The sequence below is a fragment of the Clarias gariepinus genome, chromosome 3, assembly GCF_024256425.1.
Source record: "Clarias gariepinus isolate MV-2021 ecotype Netherlands chromosome 3, CGAR_prim_01v2, whole genome shotgun sequence".
NCBI lineage: Eukaryota > Metazoa > Chordata > Actinopteri > Siluriformes > Clariidae > Clarias > Clarias gariepinus.
The window spans coordinates 43,392,501-43,412,973 of NC_071102.1; the positions used below are offsets into that span (position 1 = coordinate 43,392,501).

At 39.6% G+C, this 20,473-nt stretch overlaps 1 protein-coding gene across 5 annotated transcripts in view; it reads left to right on the forward strand.

The window, feature by feature from the left end:
* add3a (adducin 3 (gamma) a) overlaps positions 1-20,473 on the forward strand; it is an 82,814-nt gene that overhangs the window by 53,567 nt on the left and 8,774 nt on the right. For 3 of the 5 annotated variants that reach the window (XM_053491996.1, XM_053491997.1, XM_053491998.1), the window contains 7 exons: positions 8,510-8,715; positions 15,278-15,416; positions 17,165-17,316; positions 17,812-17,892; positions 19,680-19,829; positions 19,911-20,054; positions 20,162-20,260. In XM_053491996.1, the coding sequence (XP_053347971.1) occupies positions 8,530-8,715; positions 15,278-15,416; positions 17,165-17,316; positions 17,812-17,892; positions 19,680-19,829; positions 19,911-20,054; positions 20,162-20,260 (951 nt within the window). In that variant the 5' untranslated portion in view covers positions 8,510-8,529. Of the gene's footprint in view, positions 1-4,190; positions 4,423-8,509; positions 8,716-15,277; positions 15,417-17,164; positions 17,317-17,811; positions 17,893-19,679; positions 19,830-19,910; positions 20,055-20,161; positions 20,261-20,473 lie in introns of those variants that run through there. The other 2 variants (XM_053491995.1, XM_053491999.1) reach the window with 1 other exon arrangement.

Below are 20,473 nucleotides of genomic sequence, written 5' to 3' on the forward strand. Positions count from 1 at the left end.
CAGGGGACATGTTATATAAAAAAATATATAAAAAATTAACATACGGCCCCTCCTTCTTAACAATATGTTAAAGATACAGTATGAAACTGAATATAACACCATTGAAGTCAAAGCAAAAAGGCTCGCTCCTTGAGTTTAGAAGTGATGATCTAATTTGTGGATGACTAGCTACTACATTTTTCCCAGATTAATATTTTTTTGAATTATTATTATTATGTTGTAATAATATTTGCAGCTTTAAATAGGGCGTGTCAGAAGGGGTGGTACTGGTATCCGAATTCTGCTTATAATGATATTTCCAGCTTATATTTAGGTACATTTTATTTGAAACTATTTAGGAAGAAGGTACAGTACAATACAATCGAACGTGAAGACACTCATGCTGCAGTAATTGTATACAGAATGAAATAAAAATTTAAGCCGTTAAACGATACTTGACAGTCAGTGTTTAATAAACAGTACTCAAACATTGTAAGTCTTGTATCCCAGTGATCACGGTACTGACAATTTCAGGGCCAGAAAAACTTCAAAACAATTAAAGCCTAAATCCAGTGCAAGGGCGATGTACGAGTTAACCCAGTTATCTTTGGAATGATGGAATGATTGCAGGGTCAGAAATACCCTCACAGTTTACACACTGCACCTTTAAATGCTGCGCATGTTGAACGGGTCCCGAACGTTCAGAGTACCAATACTGCAGTGATGCTTTTTATTCCCCACAGCAGGCAGAGGGTTTAGCTAAGGACTGTGTGTGTGTGTGTGTGTGTTCAGGACTCGTCACACGCTTTTGTTTTTTTGCTTTGGCTGGGGCATCAACGCAAGCTTCCGAATGCTGAGAAAACCGCAACCACGAAACCACCGTGCAGCCTGTCAGAAACTCCGGCTCTGCACTTCCTCATATGGGTTTTAAATCAGTGTCGGCGTTGTGGTGGGTAATTTACGAGTTGTTAAAAGATGTGAAATAATTCAATAGTCCTCATTAGAGAAAAACGTATTATTTCAGATTTTTTCCCCTTTGGCATGTACATATTTCAAGCTTGAACTTTTGTTAAATACACATAACCCTTTTTTGGCACCTGATTCTTGTTCCACACACAACTTCTCAAAACACGTCCATGAAGCTGTGTCTTGTGGTTACTGGCTTAATTGAGCTACATAGCAACAGTATTGAAGTGTGGGTGGGGCTTAGGGATAGAAAGATGAAAAGACAATTCAAATCGAAGAGATAATTCTGATGGACAGAGAAATGCAGCTTGCCTCTATAGTGTGTGTGTGTGTGTGTGTGAGTGTGTGTGTGTGTGTGTGTGTGTGTGTGTGAGTGAGAGAGAGAGAGAGACACACCTTTCCTACATGAGCTCATCTAATATCCAGGTTCATGTTCCCTCTGACGTGTGTGTGTGTGTGTGTGTGTGTGTGTGTGTGTGTGTGTGTGTGTGAGATCGACTCGTTGGACAGCGTGTTTATTGTTCAGATCAAGGAACTGCAAAAGCGGTCCAGGTTAAACATTACCTTTTATCGTGTCACAATTCCAACGGATTACACGGCCCCTTTACGGCTTTGATTGGATCAGAAAGATTTTAAAGGAACACACAAAAAAAAATAAAAAATCATACACAAACGTACATATTTGTCAAGTTCAGATGTCCTTAATGAGTTGGTGTTCGCTTCCTTTAACTGTTAAAAGATTGCTGTTCAATGTTTTCCTCTTGTACCTGTCCATCATTTAAAAAAAACATGTATCTACGTCATATTAGGGCGGCCATCTTGGACAACCAATGTTGGATTCCCGCCACGCCCTCTCTCTGGATGATGCAGAAGTTCAGATTCAAACTTGATCCCGTAATCATTGTTCCTTTTTTTTTTTGGATTCCTGTAAGTGACCTTAAATGATTACGATGTACATGAATGGAAAAGCGTTGGTTAGCTATGTTAGCCGCGTAGCCTTGATGTGTTGTTTGTCTTCCGGCTACTCCTGTCAAGGGGTCGCCGCAGCAGACCATCTGGCACCAGTATTTACGCCGGATGACCTTCCTGACGCAACCTTCCCATTTTATCCAGGCCTGGGACTCGCAGTGCGTCCAGGGGCTGGGGCTTAGGGCATTGGATGGGAATTGAACCCATGCCCTTCCGTATGACAGGCGAGAAACTTACCACTGAGACACCAATACACTAGCCTCTTAGATGGAGTGCAAAGCAAAATTTTGACAATTGTCCCAGACGATCAATTATACACGAGTTGATAAGGGAAACTGCCTTGTTGTGGGCTTAAAGGTTAACACAGGTGATAACTTGTTTTTCAAATTTTCCACGACTTCAATCATAGCTATAATTACCTAGAAAATAAATCATTGTGATCATTGCTATCGGCAATTATTGAACTGTCTGAGTAATATAATAATAAACTGTGGATTGTAGCGACTATAAGAAAGTCAAATGGACAGAAACGTAGCAAGTGAGAGAAAATGGAGGCTGTTTACAGACGCAGTGTTTTCCACGAGCTGATCAGAGATGAACACAAGAGAGAGAAACACTTCAGTGTCCCACTTTCCCAGCTGAGTCACTGACACACCCTGATCCTTCAGATAGATATGTGTGCACACTGTCAATCCGTTTATCTCTCTATCTGTCTCTCTTTCTATCCAGGTTTTAGAGAAGTAACGTTTATAGTTGATGATTGATAATCTACAACTAGCGTAAAATCAAGACTAACTAGCTAGCACACACTGTAGCTGTCGAGTGTTTCAGCCAGAATATTAAAAATAAAATGTATTTTAATAACTGGAGCAATGTATCTGGAATATCAACATTTATCTCGGATATGTTCGTAAATCGCCTAGAAAAAGCTCGCTAGGGCTATAGTTGCTCTCTAAATACACTTGAATACTGACTGGATTGGATTGTGATTTAGCTGTATAAAAAAAAGTTCAACTTTCACTGAAGTAAAAAATAGCTGCACATTTTAAACAAAGTGTAACACGCTAACAGGTTTATGGTTCACGATAACAGATTAGCTTGCTGAGAGTTGTCACTGGTTTACCTAAAAATTAATCTGATTAATTAAAAACCTGATTAATCTTAATTGTTAGTTGGCTAGTTTTATTTAGTAAAATGAGCTCAGTGGTTGGGGTGTTGGACAACTGACCAAAAGGTCTCGGGTTGAAACCCCACCACCTGTACATGTGTATTGGTGGTGTAATAAGATGGGGGAAAAAAAATGTAAGCAACTCTGGTTGAGGCTGTCTGCAAAAAAACCTGGGACGACCATACTACAACTTAAATTACTATGGTAAAAAGTGTGTATACTGTTTTATATATATATATATATATATATATATATATATATATATATATATTTATATATTTATATGTATGTGTATGTGTGTGTGTGTGTGTGTGTATATATATATATATATATATATATATATATATATATATATATATATATATATATATATATATATATATAGTGTGTGTGTGTGTGTGTGTATGTATATGTGTGTGTACATGTGTATATATGTGTGTGTGTGTGTATATATATATATATATATATATATATATATATATATATATCTCAAATGTGTGTATCTATGTGCATTTGTATAAACTTACATTATAAATATCAATAAATTTTTCGCTATACATTATACGTTTATATATATATATATATATATGTGTGTGTATGTATATATGTGTGTGTATATATATATATATATATATATATATATATATATATATATATATATATATATATAAATGTGTATATATGTGTGTATATATATATATATATATATATATATATATATATATATATATGAGATATTAATAGTATAGTAATAGAATGTACATCACATTATTTTTACTTTTCCTTTGGCTTACATACTGTATATGTGTGTTGTAGATTTACTGTAGATGGTTGACTGCTACAGCTAAACAGAGGCTTACAAATTAAACACACCCAAAGTAGTAAAACACTGACCTTTAATTCCACTTGTGAACAAACACACACACACACACACACACACACAGACACAAATACAAAACTAGTGACCTTTAATTTTACTCGCTCTGACTCGGGCTCAGGCTCGCGCTCTGATTGGCCCTCGCGCTCAAAGGAAACGGGTGGGGTTAACGGGTCACGTGGTGCCTTTAGCTCCTCTCGCAGAGCAGACGGTTCTCATTCGTGCGAGTTCGCGCACGCGGTCCAGTACAGACATGCACGCGGGTGTGTAGACGCGCAACCGGGCAGCGAGCGCTCGTGCAGGGAAAAGCGCGAGGATGAGCAGGCGGGAGTGAACCCTAGAAGCGCGGTGCAGTCTGGGAAAAGAGAGGAAAGGCATGCCTGCTTAGCGGAGTGTTTTTTTTTTTTTTTGTATATAAAAAAAGAGGGGAATAAATCAAACACACAGGCGCGCGCGTACACAGGTGAGTGCTTTAATGCCTTTGTATGGCGCGTTTATACACGCACGCGCTTTTTCTTTTTCGCGCCCGTGTTGCAGTATATATATATTTTTTCCCTTTTCCCGCGTGCACTTACAGATACAGATAATGCATGGCGCGTTCTAGATTGTTCTTTTTCCCGGTATTGTTATTGTTGGGGTGTGGAGCTGCGACTCAACCTCTACTCCACTTTGTTATTTATAGCGTTTGTGTGTTCGCTATAAAGATAGTAAGAAAGTGTGTCTCTGCTTGAATGGGCGGGACGCACGCGCAATCTGGAGGGCAGCGCTCGCGCACGGATCCGTGATTGGGGTGGGTGGGGGCGGGGGTGTTGAAAGTTTTTCTCAAATGGCAGTGAGGGGGATCACGGCTCTATGGGATGCTCTGTGTGTGTGTGAGAGAGAGAGAGAAGCTCGAGCGCGCTGTGCACGTGACGCATCTGTTTACTCGCGCGCGCGTTGCTCCTCATGACTGTGATCACCCCGGAGACACACACACACATTAAAGTGTGTATGAACATCTGTCTGTAACACCTAGGGTCATCTGTATCACCCAGACTGAGCCCCCTGCTGGGCAGAAGTGTACAAGATACTATAAAATGACTCCTTATACAGTTTGTAGAAATGTTAAAATGTTAAAGCTAAAAATAATCTGCTGATCTTTAATGTAATCAGTGATATTATTATTATTATTATTATTATTATTATTTGGGGTTGAAGCCCACATACATGTCTGTGTGTCTCTCTGTACAGCAGAACTCTCTGTCTAACTTATTAATACAGAGAAATCCCATTCTGTAAGGTTGAGTATTTTACGCCTTGTTTATGCCAAGTTGTGCGTCTGTTGTTGTCAAGAAGTATACAAATACACTCCCTGTTCTGTAATCGGAGAGTGAATAACAGATGAGAAATGGAAAAAGTAAATAAAAGGATAAAGGTGTGACGTTTTGTCTTAAAACCACTCCAGCGTGTTAAAATTCACTTATACCACTTCAGCGCTGTTATTTCAGCCAAAGTGACAATATGAACTAATCCCAGTAAAAATATTCACTTTATCTTTTCTAATTAATATCTATTGGTGCAGGTGTTTGTTTACATTGAGACAGTAGCGCATTAGTAGATTATTATAAAGTAGATTATTAAATCCCACACATAACTGTTCATAACATCACTTTTACTCAACATGTTGATGTCACTTATGGTGCAGATTAAACTTCAGGCAGAGATCTAAGTACTGCAAAAGTTTAAACATTAAATTAAATTTTTTTTTTTGATGAGTTGACAAAATCTGTCTAGACAGACAAATTTTCAGGGACAGCTTTCAGATCCTCCAACGTTAGAAACATAAAGATATTGAAAAAGCGAGTTCTGACCAATGTACAGATAAAACCCTTTCTTTTATTTATATAAATACACACTTGGTATAATGAGAGATATTTTTCAATAAGTGTTAAAAAAAAGAAATAAAAGTAATAAGTATCGTATTGTTTTTTGATTTAATGACTCTTGGATGTACTAGACTCGCAATTGACCAATTGAATGCTGTCGAGTGTCTGCCCCGCCCCTTTTTCTGTCTTTTTTTTTTTTTTTTTTTTTTTTAGTAACCATGGGTTGTTTGTCCTTCACTTCTCGTTTACACGCAGTTCGCTTCATTACTCAAGTGTTTATTTGTGTTTTCTGAGTAATTAAGTTGAAGGAAGCCTAGCTAGCTAGTTTGTGTTTGGTTATCAACCACATAGCCAACTAGCGGTAGCAAACAAGAATTTGATGTATTTACTTTCCAAGTTAACAGAAGAGAAGAAATCAGACCCTCCCCCCTCCCTCATCTTACACAGTAAATCTTTAAAAGATTAAAAGTTTTATCTGCAAATTGGCTCAGTTGTGATCACGTGACGATGTCAAAACAAGAAGCGCATGCATGATACATGAAACTCAGTACTCGTAAACCAAGACTTGTTCGTTTTTCAAAGCAAAATTTATTAAAAATCTTTACTCGTCTTGCGGAACACTCGCAATCCGCGTTACTCGCAATTCGGGATTTCACTGTACTCGATGAATGCATTCGCTTTGTTAGCAACTGAGTATCCGGCTGACTTTAACAAACAAGCATTTGACGCATTTACCTTCTCAAGCCAACAAAAACTCTACAGCACTTTTTTTTTTCTTGACGTAACTAACTAGGGTGCGTTTATGCTGCTCGATGAACTCGTTTGTAGTAATGAGGCGATGTGTTAACCTGTGTCTCTAAAACCCTCCTGAATTCATTTTATCAGTGCTTGATTTATTAGGGTTCGTCGGAGATTCTGTGTCCTGAGTGTTGAGGTGATCAGCTGGGCTTGATGACTAAGACGCAACGTTGTGTTGTCTACCCAACCCCCACCCGGTGCTGTCTGCGTCTCACTCTATTATATAATGAGCTGCCTCTGCTTTGCAGACTCCACCATGGGTGTTAGCACCTAGAGACTGTCTGTGTGTATGTGTGTATGAGAGAGAGAGAGAGCGAGCATCACATCAGATGTTAAGTGCTATTTGTATAGTTTGTGGTGGTCTGCATTTGGCATCGAACCATCATCATGGTTGTTTATCGAAGGAGTAAAATGCTGAAGTGTGTGTATGTGTGTGTGAGAGAGAGAGGGGATGACTGGATGAATCCTCTCCCTGGGTAGCCCTGACCACACAATGGTGCATTGATTGAACCGGACGCTGTGTGTGTATGTGTGTGTCATGTGACTGTGCCATCGTAATGCGGGTGTCCTGTTCCCCTCTGTGTGTGTGTGTGTGCACGATGCCAGAACCCCTGCATTTGTTTCCCACAAGTCAGCACAGTAACAGCCTGTGTCATGCAACCTGTGTGTGTGTGAGAGTGAGAGAGAATAATGGACTGTATCTGGAGACTGTGCAGCTGTTGTAAATCCCAATAGCCTCTTTAGTTCTCTCTCCCTCTCTCTCTCTCTCTCTCTCTCTCTCTCTTTCTCTCTGCAGTGATTGTGCTGAATTGTGTGTTGCGTTGCGTAACCCTTCAGTCTCAGTCCTTCTGTCTTTGATACATACTAATCGTTTCACACGCTCGGGATCAGTCGCTCTTGGAATGTATGTGCCGTTAACCTTATCGTTCCTAGCCATAGCTCGTCTTCAGCTTTTTAAGCGCTCCTGTAGGCGTGTAGTTGCTATGGAAACGGTCGCTACCGCTCTTATTTGTTTATTGGCAGAAACTGTAGCAGCTCTGACGCCGTGTGAAGTTGCGGCTGTTGTATAAGACGTGAAACCGAGCTCTGTGGGCACGTGCGCGTCTTTTCTCGCGGCACATACTCTTTTTGTTTTTGTTCGCATGCTTCCGGCGTGCGTTGCCACGACGACGAGATAGATAAACTGGGTCGGCCCCGCCCTCTGTGCCGGGTCAGCCGGTGAGTTGTGGGCAGGGATTTAAACTCGCGGATTTGCCTAATCGGCTTCATGCTAGTGCAGATGCTACTTAGCGTTTTTCTAACTCTGTTTTTTTTTTTTTTCCCTTGGAGGCGTGCACGTGTGTGTGTGTGTGTGTCAGGTCAAGAGAGAAGAGGTATTAAAGATAAATAAAATGCCTGTTTGAACTTTCTCACTCTCTGTTTAAGTGATGGTTTACCTTTATTTACACACACACACACAAAGGAAGGTAGAGATAATGGTGTAAAAGAGGGAGATCACTAAAAAATGTACTGATGAAAAGAAAGTGGGGGAGGGAAAATCCTCTCTGTCTGTTTTGTCCACGTCTCTGTCTCTCTGTCTGCCTGCCTGTCTCTCTTTGACGGTCTGTTTTTTTTGTTTGCTTCTTTTATAGGAATGCTCCCCTGCAGTTAGGAAAGTGTGTGTAGATTTGTGTGTGTGTGTGTGTGTGTGTGTGTGTGCAGTTTGATGAGGTGTGTGTGTGTGTGTGCTGTGTTTTGCCTGCCAAATAAGTTCCCTTAAAGCCCAAGTCATCTCTCTCTCTTTCTCTCTCTCTCTTTCTCTTTCTCTTTTTTTTTATTATTAAAGAGTAATAAAGTATAAAATGCAGCACTGTCTCACACCACATATCGTTTTGCGTATGTGTGCAGGATCTTAGCCGAGCGGGGAGATGAGTGGCGAGACGAGCTCGGAGGTGACGTCCCCCACCAGCGTCGGACAGAAGGAGCGATATTTCGACCGGGTGAACGAGAGCGACCCGGAGTACCAGCGCGCGCGCAACATGCCGGCCGACCTGCGGCAGGACTTCAACATGATGGAGCAGAAGAAGAGGGTCACACACATCCTGCAGAGTCCTGTGAGTCACACACACACGCACACAGTGCCAGTGAAACCATGGCAACTAACTGAGATATGAACGCCCACTCAGTACTTTGGAGTGATGTGAAGTGAAACTGGTTGCTCGTGTAAAGACGGTGATCTCGAGTCCAGATGAGCACAGGTTCTGAGGCGCGCATGTTCTCACAGCTGCAGTGTGCAGAGCAACCACACCCGTCTGAGTGTAACACACACACACACACACGTACTTGCAGGTCTCACGTCAGAGCTTGCGGTGTTGGCTGGACTGCTGAGGTTTAGGGTGTAAAGCAGTTTTACTGCATGGGGTGTGTGTGAGAGAGAGAGAGAGAGAGAGCATGGGCAGTCTGTTACATAAGTCTGTGAATGTTTGTTGTTGAACGTGCAAAACCAAAAGGGCTAAGATAGTTAAGATTTCACACATTTAATTTATTTAATCCCAACAGATTACGTGAGACGAATTGAGGCTTTTCAATTTTAGATGTTTAATATTATTTATTTTTCTCGTGAAAAAAAAAGTGTGTCAAGAACATCGGCCATGGCTATGTAGATTGGAGGATGAGACGTGGAGATGACGTTGCCTCTAAACAGCGATCTGCTTCCGTCCATAGATATAGTTGGCTTCCATAACTCTTTGGATTCTCTTTGTCCGAGCACACTGTATCGTTCTTGAGACAACCTCCTCCAGGGGACCTGGACTCTGTTCCCAAGTGCAGAACAATTGTGTTCTCACTGATCGAAATAAACCAGACGTTGGGGACCAGTGTTGTCCTAAAGGATCCCAGGGCCCTAGAGTGAAAATGCCCTTAATGATGTTCGAGTACTTTTAATGAAAAAACTAAAAAGTTAGTCAGAAAATTTTGCTCTTGCATGAGCTACAGAAAAATCTGATGCAAAACAACAAAAAGTTTTCAGTTAATACGTTTTTAATCGGTTTCATTCTTCATGGACACCATGCGATTAGCGATTAATTGTTCAGAGCGAAATAAAAGTGCTGTCCGAGCTCTCGTACTCTAAGGTATTAATGTTCGTAAGTAGGTGGTTAATTAGGCCTAACGTAACATAACACTTGCCTGATGAATTATCGATTTTCCCCACTCCTGTAAAAGTCCAGATTGGTTCAATCTGAGATTTTGTTTTTGTTAAAATTAGCGACACAGACTTTTCAAGCACCACTGATTATACGGTATAATAATTCACTCGTCGCCGTATTACTGTTTGTAGCTTTAACACGTATAGAAGTTAACATATAGCCAGACGTTGTGTGCGCGCGCGCGTTACTTAGTGCCGGAGGGGACAGTGTGGGAACGAAACCAACCCCCCGGCACGTCGTAGTGTTGTGTGTGTTTTCATGAGGTCATCGTATTACGCCAACTGCCACTGATCCTGTTTCAAGTGTGGACTGATGTGTGTGTGTGTGTGTGTGTGTGTGTGTGTGTGTGTGTGTTGCTAATATAATGTCAGCAGTGATGTTTCCCATGATCATATATCATAATACACTCTAGTACAGATCAGAAACGTGGAAAAAAACGATTTCCAAAATGCCACGTCGGCATATTCGTCTGTGAAATTTGTTTGCATATTGTGTGTAAGATGTTGAGGAGGTTGTCTAGTGGAGTCGCAACACAATTTACCAGATGAAGACAGATATTTTGCGATATTAAGAAAAGGGTAATTTTAAATATTGTGAAGTTTTCTGTACATTGATTTTAATATCCGTAGTAAAGATTTCTGACAATATCTAACTATAGTTCTGGTCAGATGACCTCATTCTTGTTAGCTTAGAGGAAGTCGACGCTGTTAGACGGACTTGGCTGCCTTTTTAGAATACTCGCATTAGAGCGTTGTCATGAAACATGATCATTTAAAGTCGTGTTTTGGAAAAAAAAATCGTTTAACATTTGCGTGATGTTTTTATAAAAACATGCCAGTCGCTTTAGCGCTGTCTACAGGGTAAACTGGGGGAAAACCATCATGAGCTCACCTATTATACTGTGTGTGTGTGTGTCTTTGTGTTAGTTAACCGTCTAGCTTCACTGGTGCCGTTGCTTATTACCTAATCTAAGGTGATGTAAACAGAACAGCAGAGAACAAATCAAATCAAATTAGCCTGGAGCATGTTTTTCTTGAACGCCGGCCGAGTGCGCTGGGAAACGAGATGTGTGTTTAACACACACACACAGAGAAATGAGAAGAGCTAAGAATTATGGTGTCGCATTGTTAATCTCGCAGCTTAGAGTCGTGTTGAGAGAAATCTCCCTCCACGTGCGCACGTTTTAGGGTCACGGTGGCTTTTTTAAAAAAAAAATTTATGTTCCAACTTGTAAATTTTAAACAAACTGTTGCATACACACTTGGCACACCATGAGAAATTCTGTCAAACAGCTAGCAGTAAAATAAATAAATAAATAAATTCTGTCAGGTTGTATTAGGTTAGCTTGTCATATAGCTGTAAGAGTAGTGTGTAAAAAAAAATATACAGCTTTAAACTATTCTAGAAGGACTTCCACGTTATGTTTATTTGTTAACATTAGCAGTAAGAGTTCTAGCTATTTTTTTTTTTATTTTATTATTCACAAAAATATATATATATTCTTGACAGACCTCTCAGAATTTTTTTAGGTTAGCTAGTCATATAGCTTTAAAATACTAATATTACGAACATACAGCTTAATACCATGCTAAGTCTTTTCAGTGTTTGTTTATTTGATAGCTAGCATTAGTAGTATGGTTTATGATTGCTATTGAAATATGTCTGACAGTCCTTGTGTCAGATTGGCGTATGTTAGCTAGATTTGTAGCGTTAGGTGCAAGTATTACACAAGTATAAAAAAATACATCTTAAAAGTATCTAGCTTATATTTATTTGCTAGCTAGCTAGCAATAGCAGTAAGCGTTGAATTCTTGACAATGCTAACAGAAAATGTCAGGCTAGTCTATGTTAGCTAGTCCTATAGCTTAAGTTGCAAATATTATGAATATACAGTTTAACACCAGGGTAAAAAATTTTTTTAGTGTTTATTTGGTAGCTAGCACTAGGAAAATTATTATTAAAAAAAAAAAAGTTGCATGACTGTTCTTTTGGAAATTGTGACAGATTGGCTTAGCTAGTTTTTTATAGCATTAGGTGTAAATATTACATATATATGAAAATATTCCTTTAAACCCTGCTAGGAATTCTTTCACCTTATGTTTATTTACTAGCTTGAATTAGCAGTAATTGTTCTGACTATTGTTTACAAAATAGTTGCCTGATTAATCCTCTTAGCTTATTTAGTTAGTCATAAAGGTTTAGGTATAAATATTATGAAAATACTCTTTGAAGCCCTGTTAGAAATCCTTTCAGTTTATGTTTATTCGCTAGCTATCATTAACAATGTGTACTATGACTCATACATTTGTTAATTAATTTATTTATTTTTATATATTTTTTTGCTTAATATTTGTTTCAGAAATCCTGTCAGTTTGGATTTGGTTAGTCAGTCATATAGCTTTAGAAGTAGATGTAACAAATGTGTGAAATTACACAATCCTCTCAGAATTTGTCAGGTTAGCTTATGCTAGCTAGTCATATAGCTTTAGGTAGAACTTTTTAATGTCAGTCAGTTTATATTAGCTGGATTTATATATGGAGTTACTAGAATCCTTTCAGTTCATGTTTGTTAGATTGAATTAGCATTAATGGTTATGATTGTTATTTAACATTATATAGTAATCCTCTTAGAAATTGTGTCAGGTTAACTTCTTTTGCTAGTCCTCTTAAATTTATGAAATATTAAATATTATGAAATATTATTATGTAAATATTATAAAAATACCCCTTAAAACGCTGCTAGAAATCCTTTCAGGTTATGTTTTATTTGCTACCTGGAATTTTTGTTCTTTTTATTTAGTTCTTTAAATTGCTTAACATTTTTCTCAGAAATCTTTTTAGGTTAGCTAATGTTAGAGAACTAACTTAACCATGTTAATAAAAGCTTATTATCCTCTCAGTAATCCAAGCTGGCTCTCTAAGTTTGGACGAACTTTCCGAGGTTGTGTATATATATGTAAATACATCTAGAAATGTTGTCAGCAGGACACACAAGGCATATTTGTATTTGCTTAGCTAGTTATACATTAACTCTGAGTATTTATGAACACAGCATAGAAAAGCCCCTTAGACATCCTGTTAGGTTGGTCCACATCAGCCAGTTGTAAACCTTTCGGAATAAATATTATAACTGTTGGTAAATACTAAATCTATATAAAATAAAATAAAAAACATCATAGATTCTATCATCTCATTTTAACCAGGTATCGGTTATTAGCAGCTTTGCTAAATACTATGATCATGAGCGAAATGAGTATGAACTTTTTTTCAAATTAGAGCTTAAAAAAATTACTCTCAAGAATCGTCACATTAGCTAGCGGTCTATCTTTAGCATTTTTGATAATCTGTATGAATATCTGTATTCAAATTCCTGTCAGAATTTATCTAGCTTTATCAAGTTTTTATCTAGCTAGCTGTAGTAAGCAGTGATCATCATAAACCTTTATGAATACTGCTTTAAAAATATATATATCAAATATGAAAAAGAATCTTATTCTTATCAGGTTTGCTAGCAAGCTGTTTTTGACACAGAGACATGTATTTCTGTATTGTATAGAATCCATTTAGAAACCCTGTCAGATCAGGTTGTTAGCTAGGTATTAGCAGTGAAGATTATGAGCATTAAGTCCTCCGAGTAATCCTGTCAGATTAGCTTATGTTAGCCAGCTCGATATAATTAGCACTGAGGATTATGAATGTTTGATTGTGCTCGCGGATCCTCTCAGATATCCCGCTAGTTTGGATTTGTAAGCTAGCTATAGAGTTATGAAGATTTGCGAACATTATAGCTTATGAATGTCAGGGCCTGTCCTACTTCATGCTTGGTCTGTCAGGTTTTAGCAGCTCTCCTCAATTAAATTCACACAGCTTAGCTACAGTATAGTGCTGTTTTTTTTTTTGTTTTTTTTTTTACTTTCTGCTTTTGCTCGTCAAGCAGTATTTGTGTTCGAGCTCCAGAGTTTAAGGCTAGTATTTAAGACGCGCCCTCAGTTCCGTGGTTCTTTCTTGCTTTCAAGCGTTTCAGGTTAGTAGCTAATTATCCTTCTGAGTGTTACGAAAGACCAACTCTGAAGTGTTTCAGGCTGCACAGTGTTATTCCAGAGACCCCGAGAGGAAAAACTCAGAAATTAAGAAAGGGATGGAGAAAGTGTGGCTGGAACAGTGGCGAATGAGAGAAATGCATGCTGGGATATGGCCGTATTGTGTATCATAAAATATTTTGGCGTGCCCTCCCTCCTGACTTTTTTTATTGTTATATTTTCAGTGATTGTTGCGACATGTCCGAGAGACATAGGAGTGTGTGTGTGCTTGGTGTTTTCTTGCTTCATCACATACTTGTGAAAAATACTGTCCTGTGCACACAAACCTAACGACGTGTGTGTGTGTGTGTGAACATGTTTACAGTAGATGCTGCCCAGGATAATGAATAAGGCCGAAACCATGTATGTTGCACCACATTCCCTGACACCCATCATTACCATCGCCGCGTGGCTCATTACGTCGGTGATCCAGGCTGGACTCCAAATCTGCTTTTAACACATTACTGTCCTAAGTGTCGTTAACTTGAGGAGTGTGTGTGTGTGAGAGAGAAATGCTACCTTGAACTTTTTCTTGTCTTCTTAGCTGTCAGGAGTCTTCCTCTGCTATTTCGTTCTCCCGCCGCATATAGTTTTATGTCTCTGAATCCCGAATGGTGTTCATTAAACGTACAGGGTGGTTTCAGTATCAAACTCTAAGCAGATACTAAATCATTGTTTGGTATGTGGCATAAGGAGGGACAGACGGACAGTGTTTTATTCCTTGTTACTCTAAAAGCTTTCCTATATGTAATTGTTTTTTTTTTTTATTCTTCCTAATAGAGTAGAGTTAGCAAGAGAAAGCTTTACATATTTATCAATTTAATTCGAGTAAACTGCTAATTGGGGGAGGGGGAAAAAAACTTTATTGCACTTAACCATAAAACAAAATAGGATACTTTATTTGTCTGTGTGCATTTAAGGTTGAAAAACTTTACTGTTCCTCTGTAATCGTACAGGTTGTGTGCTCTAAACTATTTACATTGGCGCGTACGGTACAAGTAAATTATTTGCCTTTTTCGGCCACCAGGTGGTGGTATTGCACAAACTGTTAAACTTAAAAAGCAGCAGCAATCATCCCGCACAATGAGAGTATTTCTGTGTAAAATATGAACACTTTGTTTTATTCGAAAGCTTTTTTTAAATAACTGTGCATTTTTAATGTTTGTTAGTAATTATTAAAAAAAAAAAGATTTTTAAACTAACCTACTGGTTTAATATGATTGATCCGCTTGATTTAAATTGCGTAATCGCGTACTTAATTGGACAGCTGTATGATCTGAAGAAATGAAAACTTAAGGATGTTTTAACGACCTGCATGTTAAGTTGTAGGTCAGACTGTTGCTTGGTAGTAAACACCGAGTTGAGACCGATGTACTCTTTCTGTATCTCAGGCGTTCAAGGACGAGCTGGAAGGTCTGATCCAGGAACAGATGAATAAGGGAAATCACCCAGCCGGCCTCCTCGCCCTGCGCCAGATTGCCGACTTCTTCATGGCCAGCTCCATCGGAGGATACCCCACCTCCCCCCTCAGTAAGTACCACATCGGTGCGATCCGTCGCTCGGATGCAGCGCCCAGAGTGTGGCGTATGCATGTTCTGCTGCAGCCTGGTGTCTCCTGGAACCTGATTGGTCAGTTTAATAACAGCAGTTCTTATGGGTGTGTAGACATTAATCATGTGCTTGTTCAGGTATGTTTTTGTTTCCGTAGTAACAGCTCATTTAAAACCGTGTTAGTCTAATGTCCTGCTCGCACGGGACTAGTATTACCTGGGGACCCCATGTGATTTGTAATAATTGCTGAGGTAATCTGTGATCTTAATCCCATGCAAATCGGCCAGGTCTGTAATTTGTAAAAATTACTGCTCATATTTTGCCAAACATCGATGTCTTGTGATAATATAAATTAGTCCTGTGCGACGCAGCATGTCTGGGATTTGCCCAGAATTTGGCGCCGTTGTATATAAAATTTTAAAGGGTTTTGTTTCCTGCACGCCTTTTATTTATTTATTTATTTATTTATTTATTTTCATCCATCACCCGCGAAGAATGGAATTGAAGTGCTTTTGAAGGAAGTTTTTTTGCTGGGTCATATCCCTATACAGTATACAGCAATACAATGTGTGTAGAAGAAGAAAGCTGAAAACCATCAGAAGATCGAAAGCACAAAGAATGATTAGAACGTGATGGATGACGTGTGTATATAGCAGCACGTACAGAGTAAACACTGCTGTTTATAGCTTACAGCTAGACCTATAATGATATTTCCAAACAAGAGGCTATCCATAATAGTGCACAATTAAGCGCAAAAGTTCACGTCGTAATTCAAGGTTAATATGTTGCACATAAATAAATCTCAAAAGCGTACAGCTCGAGCTATTCGATTTTAACCGGGTGAAATGGAAATGACACGGTGCAATAACTATATTTGTTTCTTTTTCTTTTCTTTTTATCCATCTAACTGGACATCTATTAATTCTCTCTCTGCCTCACACACAGTCTGATTTTTGAATCCCACGAGGTCCCCAGGTAATACTAATCCCGTGCCAATAGTACACAAGACTACTATTTCTCATTGTTACATAATGTGTAAGTGGTGGCACGGGAACAGGCCACGATCCAGCGTGTATATCTCTGGAATGCAGAACTATAATCGTCAGACAACAGTTCCTCTCTTCCTCTCACATGTCCGTAATGAACTGAAGGAAGTGTTTACTGGCTTATTTTATTACTCAAGTGTTCCTGCTGGTCTTGAGCCAGATGGACATGATGTTTCCTTCGTTAGTGGAATGTTGCGATTTGTAATTAATTACTAATGAATTAATGATGATGGTCAAGTCGGATTTGAAATAAAAGCATTTTTAAATGGAAGATGTCTTTCTTGGTCATGTTTTAACATTGAAACTTTTTCATTAGGATGAGATTGTCCCCTAATTATACAGTTTTTTTTCCTTTATTTTTTTTTCCCCACACAAAAATACACCGCATGCTACACGATCTGTAGAAATTACGATCTTTGACAAGTCCACTTCCTGAACTCACTCGCTGCTGGGCGTTTTGCGCTTCCGAGGGGAAGTTGACAAGGGCGTGGTGGTTGTGAAGTAACTTGGTTCTTCCCAGAGTTCACCCACAAGCAAAGCAGCAACTAGTTTGCTTACACTCTCACGCACACACACAAGTTGAACATGCCGGCACGAAGCGTTTTCGGGTAGAATCGACGTAGAAAAACGTCGTGATTGTGACGGAGTTTGAATTCGGATGCTGTGATTTTGCCTCCACAGGTTTGGGCATGGTGTCCCCCATAAACGATCTTTTCGCCACCGAGTCCGGCTCCATGGTGAAGGGCGAGAAACAGGCGAGATGTAAACTGGCCAGCCTCTACCGGCTCGTCGACCTCTTCAGCTGGGCTCACTTCTCCAGCGCCTACATCACCGTGAGGCTTCACTTTACACTGAACCATTAAGAGTTAGCGTTGTTGGGTTGTTAAATTAGCATCAGCTTCATCAGAAAATGCATTTTTATTTATTTATTTATTTATTTTTTAGTATTATGTTAACATTATTTAACATGCAGCATTTTTTTTTTTTTTTTTTTTTTTCCAAAATCACTGTCGCCGTCACGTGATAGTTTGTGGAAAAAATAGCAGCCGGTTGTTCTGTCTTGCATTTAAATGTGTTTTAAATATCATGATTTATTGTAGAGCTGATGATGCACAGCTCTTTTTTTTCCTTTAACCAGTTCAGGCACACGTGAGTGACCCTGTCATGTCTACGGAAAAACAGGGACATAAGCCGAATGTCTATTTTTGTAGGCACTCGAAAGGAAAGGAACTGAAAGACATGTTGTTATATATAGAAGTAAAACAACAACACAGCTGTTGTGTGACAAAAGGAATGAGATATACATGTGTGTGTGTGTGTGTGTGTAGGTTCGTGTCAGTAAGGAGCAGGACCACATTCTCATCATCCCCAGAGGACTGTCATTCGCCGAGGCTTCAGCTTCTAATCTGGTAAACAAACACCGCGTGTCGGTTTTTCTGTCCCTTTGAGGACCTTCTGTTGATGCACCACTGAGTCAGCGCTTAAACCTTAACTTCAATAAGGAAGGAAATACTTTGCTTGTTAGTGTTTTGTTTTTTGTTTTGTTTTTTCTAAATAAAAGTATAAACGTGACTTTGTGAGGACTGGGTGATTTATAAGGACAGTGACGCCGTCCTATCATTGTGGGGACCAAAATGGAAAAGGGGACCTCACAAATATCAGGTCATGTCAAATGTCTTTACAGCCACCTGGGCTAAGAATGTGTGTGTGTGTGTGTGTTTAGCAAGCCAATGGATGTGGGGACAGCAGGTGCATGTCTTTAAGACAATTCATTTCAGAACAAGTTGACGTGTAACATTGAGCCGATTTTACTTCTTTTTTTATTTATTTTTTAATAAGGACGATTGAATGCAACGATTGGATGTCGAAGCTCCGTCCTCGATGCTACAATGAACCGAACGGCTTAAAATTCTCCGTTTTTAAAGTCATAACGTCACCCCGCTTGTGTGTTTGTGAACAAACGATATTTCTGCCTGATAAACAGATTACATAATGAATTTCACGCGAACATCCTGCAGGACGTTGACGCGGGTGCCAGGTTTCATGCACAATCCGTTTAAGCATCGCGTTGTAATCGCAGATTATTTCAGCACTCGTTCGACCTCCTGTCCGTTATCCGATAGCATTCCTGCGTCGTAGCAGCTGTTGCTGTTTTGGTGAATTCCTCCTCGTCAGCTGATAGGACTGGAATGCAGCAGCGCGTGAGCCTCGGGCACGTTGCCTTGACCTGCCGTTCCTCGTGTGCCTTCATTCACAGCACTAATTCAATAGTCATAATACCAGCAGAGCTCAAGCCTCAGTTTACTAGAGGGAAACACAAATCTCCAAGCAGCCAGTCATCGGTCATCAGGCTGTTCATTTTAAACACCTCAGGTTTTAACTGGTTTGGTTTTGAGAAACATCTTCATAGAACTGAACTGAAGCAAGACGCTTTATTGCAGTACTTAATTCAGCCGGTTACATAACGAATAAGCGTGTGTGTGGGTGGGTAGATGATGCTTATGGTGAGAAGAGCCTTTTTGATGCTCGCCTGCTAGAGAGACGTTAAAAAGGTGAATTATGCGAGGAATAAAACATGACAGGATGTGGCGTCACGGCGGGAAAATGAATCACCAGGTGGTGTGATAAAGGCGAGGTGCTGAAGACGCCCTGAAGATGTTTGCGATAAACTGGAGCAGTGTGTAGAGTTGTGTGCAGAACATTTGTACTGATTATGTGACTCGTGCACCATTAGGGTGTATTTAATTGAGGCTTAATACGGTTTATGGCACATGTGCTTCATTCCTCAGTTTTCGGTTTTTTTTTTTTAGCAAAAAAAAAAAAAGCCAGTAGTTCTGCACATTTCCTAAAAATACAACAGTAATGACTTTTTTGGTTATATAAAATCAATAAATAATTTGTTTATATGGCACTTAACAACTACAAGTTGACCAAAGTGCTTTACAGAACAAATAAAGAAGACAAAAATATATTAAAAAAGAAAAATATGGAATCAACATAAGCTGTTAAAAATAAAATAAACATGGGAATTTAAGAACTGGGTATAGATAGACAATAAAACGGAAAGAATTAAACAATATCAAGAATATAGCTCAGTCAGAATAAAGAATGTGGATAAAATTGATCTGATGGCAAATTAAAAACTCTCAAATTGTACTGTTGATGTGACTAAGTAGGTACTGATGTGTATGTGCAGGTGAAAGTGAATATCCTGGGCGATGTGGTGGATCAGGGCTCCACTAACCTCCGCGTCGACATGGCCGGGTTCAGCCCGCACGCCGCCATCTACTCCATGAGACCGGACGTGCGCTGCCTCGTCCACTTGCACACCCCGGCCGCAGCAGCCGTGAGTATCGCCGTCGCGCCGGCCCCGCCCTGTCGCCGCATGCCGTTACGGTAGTCCTGAAACCCGCCTCCGTTTGTGCAGGTGTCGTCCATGAAGTGCGGCCTGCTGCCCATCTCTCAGGAGTCGCTGATCCTCGGAGACGTGGCCTACTACAGCTACCAGGGGAGTCTGGACGACAAGGAGGAGAGGGCGGAGCTACAGAAAGCGCTCGGACCCTCGGCCAAGGTGCTTTAGTGTTTTGTTTTTTTTGTTTGTTTTTTTTTTAAATGCGCCGCTGGAGGAACCCGTCTATTATAAGTTTTCACTCACGGACAGATCTCTCTGTTCTTCAGGTGCTCGTTCTGAGGAACCACGGTGTGGTGGCTTTAGGAGAAACCATCGAAGAGGCTTTCCACTACATTTATACCGCCCAGTTGGCCTGCGAGATCCAGGTGTGTGTGTGTTGTAATCGTTTTAACCTGTTTCTAATGCTGGGAACTTATACTTAAAATATACTGGTTAAAACAGAAAAAAAAAAAGAGAGAAAACAACAGCTCTGTGTGTGGTTGTGTGTGTGTTCATTGCAGAAGAATGCATTTGTGTGTGTGCGTGCTTTGTTAATAAATTATAGGGAGATTTAGGGGAATTTCTGTTCCTTGGGAAAT